This window comes from Hyla sarda, chromosome 8 (genome assembly GCF_029499605.1).
Source record: "Hyla sarda isolate aHylSar1 chromosome 8, aHylSar1.hap1, whole genome shotgun sequence".
Lineage (NCBI taxonomy): Eukaryota > Metazoa > Chordata > Amphibia > Anura > Hylidae > Hyla > Hyla sarda.
Window position 1 is genome coordinate 92,355,860 of NC_079196.1, and position 8,168 is coordinate 92,364,027.

The window sequence follows — 8,168 nt, forward strand, 5'->3', positions numbered from 1 at the left end:
GACACGCCCAATTACCCTGAGAGGATTTCTAACACTGTGAGCTGATAAAAAGAGGAATTTGTATCATAAATATAGGTAAAAGAGGCATAAAAAATAGATGTAAATGGTCATGAGTAGGTACTGAGTGACATATTAATACTTTTTTTTATGGGGCTAGGTACGCTTTAAGACTGAATGTAGGTAGAGGGTCCCCGTCTCTTTAAAAAAAAACTTCTGACTTGTTATAGTGACATTTTAGGAGTTTTGATTGGTGATGGTCCGGTGGCTGACAAAAAGTGATGTACGTGGAAAGGAGAGAGTAAAAACACAAATTATATTCAAAAGTTGCAGTAGCAAGGAAATCTGATTTTAACCTATATTACTGTTCACAACGGTATATTGGGGGAAATCAGCTTTTTCACTATGTCCCATTATCTTCAGGGCCAGCTGCGATCCTGGAAAAAATAAGATGAAAAGTTGCCCTGCACCGTATGCTAATGAGGTGTAAGTAGTCCCAAGGGGATCCTGCAGTAGTCTCGGTACCCCGGGCTGTAATCTCACCTACTCCGGCATGATTGAAGACAGTGAGACAGAGTAACATTTTATGACATGTTTCCTTTAAGATTGATGGGGGTCTGACCTTTAGGATCCTCACTAAACATAAGAATAAAGGACCACAGTGCTGATTAAACACTTCATTCTCTGTTCATTCACTTCCTTGGCTGCAGCGCTCTTAGCCATCTGGGAGTGACACCAATGGGGTTCTGTCTAGCCAGTGGTCAGAAGGATTGTTGTGCACTGTGGCTCAGGATGCCTCAACTTCCTCTGATAAGGATAACTCATAATAATTTAAGCAAAATAAAAAAAAACTTTAAGTATAATAAATGCCTTCTTTCTACAGGTTTGTGGACGGCATTGAGACTGAGTGCAGCTCTCCCACAACTCAGACATTTGACTTTAATACCAAACAGCTTAGTCACGAAAGCTCACCAAGGTGTTCTAACTCAGGTAAGATAAAGTCTGTCAATTTATTGTATTTCTGTCGCTCTGTTTTTCTAATACTAGATCACTTCTTTAAGCAATATCTAGCAATTCCCTTGTGTCACTGCATTAATAATGTGCGGTTACATTCTGGTCAGTCAAATGAATAGCAAGCCATTTAATACATAGATTTAAAGAATCTGCCAGAACGAAAACTGTCCTTACTTACAGGCACTCACAATTTATAGCCTAACAGATGACTTAAAGGGGTATTCTGGCTTTATACATCTTATCCCTATCTAAAGGTTAGGGGATAAGATGTATGCTAACAGGGGTCCCGCCAATGAGGACCCCCACAATCTTGGTGAAGCCTCCGGAATTCTGTGCCAGACGCTGCCTCCGAGACCGGGGCGTGACGACCATGCCCCCTAGTGATGTTATGTCACGCCCCCTCCATTCATGTCTATGGGAGGGGGCATGACGGCCGTCATGCCCCCTCCCATAGACATGAATGGAGGGAGTGTGGCGTGACTTCACTAGAGGGCTGCACTGAGATCGTGGGGTTCCACAGCGGCGGAACCCCTTGCGATCATATATCTTATCACCTATCCTTTGGATAGGGGATAGGATGTATAAAGCTGGAATACCCCTTTAAAGAGTAGCTCCCACTATCCTTTTTTTTTTCTGTCCCTGACAATTGCCCATCCATTCCTAACACCCTCCCTGCCTATAAATTTATTTTTTACTATCTTAGAAATGGCTTTTTGTCTACCTGGTAGTGTGCTCACTTACCAGGCAGACTTTCGCATCAGACGCAACGTTACTGGTGCCTGCAGGGGGCCGACTTCTGCCCTTAGCTCATCTATACAGGATGCCTCCAGCTGTTTCACCACTACAACTCCCAGCTTGCCCTGACATCTATTGGCATCTATTGGCATGCTCGGAGTTGTAGTGGTGAAACAACTGGAGGCACCCTGTGTTGAAAACAATATCTTTGTTACGGCCACGCAACCCGCTACCCCGAACCCTGCAACTCGCTACCCTGAACCCCGCAACCCGCTCCCCCAAATCCCGCCGCGCAACACGCTCCCCCCACCCCAAAAAAGACATACCCAAGTGCAGGAGTGGACTGCAGGACTTAGCAGCAGCGGCGCATGTATGCAGGGAGGCGGGGCCGGTGTGGGAGCCAATGTGCGCATCCTCTGTGTTCCCAGTGCTCGCTCCTGCCTGTCTGATTGACAGGCAGGGAGCGAGCTCAGGCTTACTGAATTAGGACCGATTGCCCAGCCGGCATCTGTCCTATTTCAGGCGTGACGTCATGGCAGGCTGCAGCCGGTCACTAGGAAGGAGACCCCCTAGTGGCCGGTTTTCAAATGTTAAATAAACTATTTAAAAAAAAATTACAAAAATGTAACTATATTAGAGACATGTTGTGGTACTTAAGTACTACAACATATTTAAAAAAAAGGTTGGTGACAGTGCCCATTTAATAGTGTCCACAGCATCTAAATGGTTAAACATAGAGAGGAAGCTATTTCTGTTATCATATATCCAACCCCACAAGATGACAGTGTCCCAATGAATTGTTATGGCAGCCAGGGGCCATACAAAGCACCTTGTGCCTACTCTGTGTACTCACTTGTAAGGCCATGTGTTCTCGCTCAGGACAAGTTCAAGGAACCACAATACTTTACTGTAAATGATTCCTAACTCATATTTTTCGAAAGCAGGTCAAAAAAACAAGAACAATGATCTGATATTCACCACCATTTTATATGCCCAAAGTTTTATTGGTTAGAATTGCAGCCACAGGTTATGTAATAGGTATACTTATAGAATAATCGTTTTTTGTGGCATATGGCATATACATAGATATGTATATAGCAGATATCTAGTCTCCAGTGATTCCACCCTGACTCATGGCAAAGATGAAAGAAAAAACGTTGGCGACTTACCAATTCTTCTTTCTTGAGCTTTATTACAAATACTCACATATTACAAACATGTAACGGGATGGACGGGTCGGGGGGGGGGTACAGTAGGCAACAGCGGCCGTTGTTTTGCACTGGTGTAGTGCTTCATCGGAGGCCCGACGAAGCACTAAACCAGTGCGAAACAATGGCTGCTGTTGCCTACTGTACCCCCCCCCGACCCGTCCATCCCGTTACATGTTTGTAATATGTGAGTATTTGTAATAAAGCTCAAGAAAGAAGAATTGGTGAGTCGCCAACGTTTTTCTTTCATCTTTGCCATGTGAGTTATTGACTGCTGCATGACGTCAACCATTAAAGACAGTGTCCTACCACACTCTGCTAAGGTATCCTTTTGGGTATGCAGAAGTAAGCAGTGCCGAGCTATTTCGCTTTATTGTCTCTATTTGATTCCACCCTGAGACTGCACTATTATGATGTAATTCTTTGGCTAACAATAACTTAATCTTCTTAAAGCAGAGAATGCAGAGACCAGGAAAAGCATTGTGAAATTGAATCAGGAGGTGAGTTCATATAATAAATAAAATATATGCAAGAATTACTCTTTATTTCTCTGGTAATATAGCCTGTTCTGCCCATGTTCTAGTTTGCTGCTGAGCTTTTTGTTTAAAATGAAAAGATTTGTTAGCAATGTCTCCATTCATAACATTCAGAAATCTAAGAACTATTTACTAACCTAGATTTCTGTGTTAAAGGGGTATTCTAGGCCAAAACTTTTATATATATATATATATATATATATATATATATATATATATATATATATATATCAACTGGCTCTGGAAAGATAAAAAGATTTGTAAATTACTTCTATTAAAAAAATCTTAATCCTTCCAATAGTTATTAGCTTCTGAAGTTGAGTTGTTGTTTTCTGTCTAACTGCTTTCTGATGACTCACGTCCCGGGAGCTGTGCAGTTCCTATGGGGATATTTTCCCATCATGCACAGCTCACGGGACGTGACATCATCATTGAGCAGTTAGACAGAAAACTTCAGAAGCTAATAACTATTGGAAGGATTAAGATTTTTTAATAGAAGTCATTTACAAATCTGTTTAACTTTCCGGAGCCAGTTGATATATATAAAAAAAAGGCTTTGTCTGGAATACCCCTTTAACTAAGGGAGTTGAATAAAACTAAACTGCCATATCAGACATAGTCCATTGACAAGCAGCCATGTTTTTCTAATTCTATACAGTGTACTGTACATTTAATGGAATGCTACATATTCTTTACAAAGCAGCAGCAGCAAAAAAAATGTAAAAAAAAAAATACACAATTAAATGGAAACCAATAAAAGTTTGTCGACATGTCGTTATAGAAGTCAATATTTAAAGCAGTACTCTGGGATAGAAAAATGTATCCCCTATCCTAAGGATCATTAGGGGTTGTGTCAGATCGTGAGGGTCCATGCAGCTCTATGGAAAGGCTCTCCCATAGATGGATGGAGGTGGTGTGTCAACCATTGCTCAAAAATTTGCAATCCTCAAAACATTTTTTGAATTTTTTTAGGAAATGATTGATGATTAGCACCAAACTTTTTCACTTTCACACACATTCAGGGGCCTCATTGGTCAGACCCCTAGCAATCTGACACCTATCCCCTATCTTTAGGATAGGGGATACATTTTTCTATTTCGGAGTACTCCTTTAAGTCTATGTCTACTTTTCTATTTAATATGCACTAATCCATAATGAAATGTGTATTCACTTGTGCCATATATCTGGGTTTTGCAAAATTAAAAAAATAACAAAAGTTGACATGATGTACGGTTGAACCATGTAGGGTTTCCTCCAAGATAAAGGGGTTTTTCAATTTAGGCACCCCTTTACTACTACCGCGCTGACAACTTATCCCCTATCTAAAGGATAGGGGATAAGTTGCCTGATCGCACGGGGTCCCGCCGCTGGGGCCCCCGCGATCTCGCACGCATCCGGGTCTGATGACTGCCGATCATGGGGCCGGAGTATCGTGACGTCACCCTCTGCTCCCTCAATGTAAGTCTATGGCAGGGGGTGAGACAGCTGTCTCGCCCCCTGCCATAGACTTGCATTGAGGGGCGGAGCGTGACGTCACACAGGGCCGAAGCTGTGACGTCACGATCACCGGCCCCGTCATCAGACCCGGAGCGGATGTTTGCTACAGGGCCTGATCAGAGCGGGGTGCTGAGTGCGAGATCGTGGGGGTCCCCAGCGGCGGGACACCGCGCGATCAGGCAACTTATCCCGTATCCTTTAGATAGGGAATAAGTTGTCAGCACGGTCGGTAGTACCCCTTTGAGGATTTATTCAGAAACTTCTGAGATTTCTGTGCCTGATTCCATAGTTATACTTGGTTATTATCATATGTTCCATATTTATTGTTAACATGTTGTCATATGTCATTTTTGTAGATGACCATACTTTCTCAACAAGTTACACAGCTAAGTAAGGACCTGAACGAGATGCTTCAGCTTATGAGGCCTGTCCTTCTAAACCAGAGCTGCATGCAGTCTCCCTCTGTCGGCCTCCTTACACCTACTCTGAATAACACCTACAGCAACAGCAGTGGGTTTTGCAGTGGACAGCAGTCTCAAATGACCATTCCTAACCTTGGAGCATCCTGTCCTGGTCAGACAAGGGCAGATGTAGCACAGCCTAACGCAGCTTGGATGGAGGCCTTAAATCAGCCTACGCAGGCTGCCCAACCAGAGAATTCATGCAGGAAAAATGTTCACCCTGCCCTTTCTCTGGATTCTTTCCTTAGACATTCATGTACTCACCACACACAGCACAAGAGTTGTGGCCCAATGACTGTAAACCAGACACTGTCCCCTTGCCATAGCCATTTTCCCCAAACACAGATGAACCACGTAAGCCAGGTAATACATAGTAATTCATCCCCAGTGATGGCTTCTCATCAACCATCCAGCAAGCAAAACGAAACGCGGAAATCCAGCCCCAGTTTTACATCCAGCAGATCATTCTGTAGCCCTCAAGATGCTGACCAAGTAAAAGACAGAGTGGCCGACCTCTTGGGATTGATGACACTAAACCATAGAGAGACATCTCCAGCAGCCCTAGAACTGGTCCGTAGTTCTTCGGGAGACTCACAAGGGGACATCATTAGATTTATAGATGATGAGGGCACCAATGTGTGAACGATTGTGAAGCCAAAGCACTGACCATGGGGAAGTTTACCAAAGTGAAGTTCTCCAAGACTGGACCAAGCTACTGTAGGATACTATTATCCTGTTGACAAGAGAATGTCTAACTACTGCCAGATTTCATTGCCATAATACTGTTCTTAAGGCAATGGAAGAAACAGCATCTGACTATTATTACTTTTTTTTTTTTACAAAAATTGCAATTTATAGTGAAACAAAAACAACACCTTTTTAAGGTTGGTTCCGCATCATTTTAGCACTCACGGACTTTACAAGTTACTTGTAGCATCTATAGATAATTGCTACCTGAGCACTAACAATCTTAGGAAAGGTGCAAGACCCAGTACACAAATGGTTAAAGGGAACAAAGGTGTCTATGCGCATGGAACTTTAAAAAAAAAAGAAGTTTCTTACAGCATGATCTTATCATCGTTAATACTGACACAAATTGGAGCCAAATATTTTAAAAGGGAACATTTCTGGATGGCGTTCATTTCTTTCGCTTTTGCTTTTTTTTTTTTTTCGAGTAAAAATAAAAAATTAAATAAAAAAGGGACCTTATTTTTCTATATTTGCTACTTGAAGGTTTATACTGAACTCTTTTTCTTTTCTTTTTTTTTTTCTTTGTCAATCCAAAGCAGAAAGATTTATTTAACCCTTTCATTGCTAGAGGGGACTTAAAAATAAGCACATAGATTTGCTGTGAGACTGGACCCTCTGGCAGGGAAACACATACAAAACAAAAGGGATCAAATTAAAGGTGCATGCTGCGCAACGCATGGAGCATTTTCTGGGAAGAGCTATACCTGAGCAACTGGAAGAATCTATTTATTTTGCTTTAATAAAGATAATGTATTACAAAAAAAATCCTGTGTTTCTTGTTGACAGTCAATAGCAATTTCTGTAGGAAACAAATATATGCTAAGGCTAAGCTCGCATTCATCTACAGCCATACTCACCTTCCACAATCCCTCGCAGCTCATCCTCTGGGTTATTTTTCCTGTAGGAAAAGCCCACTCAGCTGAACCCTGGCTGAGGTGGGTCACCGCTACGGCTAGTGATCAATGATTTTTGAGCAGTGTGGACCTGGCCCCATTGGAACAGCAGCTGCAAAGGATCGTGGTAGGCGAATACTCTTATATTGTGAAAGCACCCCAGCTCTAATATTAAGAAAATTTACATGGCAACATGGAATTTTCCTTTAAGGTTGAATGCAGGTTTGGTATCTGTTCTATTTATATCATCCTCTGCTTTGTTCCCCTGATGACATTGCCCAAAAAAAAGCAGAAGAAATGCGTATAGACTGCGGTATGTAAATTCATATTGTCCATAAATTTGGATTAGCTAACTACTATAAATACGAGGCTAACTATTTTAACAGAGAGGTGGTCTTGTTGTTACCTTATATCCAGGTCCAGAACCTGATTACCATAAGAATTGGTCTCTAGTGGACATAGGTGACCATTATTGCTTTATATTAAAAGTTATGTTTTAGGTACCTTCTATTTACAGTATATATATATATATATATATATATATATATATATATATATATATTGTTCTATATTTTCTTGGAGACCAATTTCTCGGAATAGTGAATACCCTCAAAAATTCCCCACTCCCTTGTTGTGCTTTAAAATCCACACTAATCAAAATGTTCAAGATCAGTGATACCACACAATTTTTTGGGGGGATTACATTCACAGGAAAGTGCTATGTTCACATGTTTACATAAACAGCACAAAGCAGATTACAAGTATGTATATGCCGTGTCCCATCTTTCCATTCCTATTCTTTTGTTTTTCTCTAAACTCAGAAAATGGAGATCTACTGGGAATTTTGCCGTGAAGGCACCCTTCCACATATCCTGACCTCTAAAACAATATAGTCCTAAAATTAATAAAAATGGAGTCTCAGATGATGGTGCATAAATTAAAGGGGTTATCCAGGAAAAAACTTTTTTTTATATATATCAACTGGCTCAAGAAAGTTAAACAGATTTGTATATTACTTCTATTAAAAAATCTTAATCTTTTCAGTACTTATGAGCTTCTGAAGTTAAGGTTGTTCTT

At 41.2% G+C, this 8,168-nt stretch overlaps 1 protein-coding gene across 5 annotated transcripts in view; it reads left to right on the forward strand.

The window, feature by feature from the left end:
- Positions 1–6,949, forward strand: part of LOC130283815 (potassium voltage-gated channel subfamily H member 8-like) — a 520,269-nt gene extending 513,320 nt beyond the window's left edge. For 4 of the 5 annotated variants that reach the window (XM_056533330.1, XM_056533331.1, XM_056533334.1 and 1 more), the window contains 3 exons: positions 881–987; positions 3,408–3,454; positions 5,344–6,949. In XM_056533330.1, the coding sequence (XP_056389305.1) occupies positions 881–987; positions 3,408–3,454; positions 5,344–6,090 (901 nt within the window). In that variant the 3' untranslated portion in view covers positions 6,091–6,949. The remainder of the gene's footprint in view (positions 1–880; positions 988–3,407; positions 3,455–5,343) is intronic. The other variant, XM_056533332.1, reaches the window with a different exon arrangement.
- Positions 6,950–8,168: the final 1,219 nt, after the last annotated feature.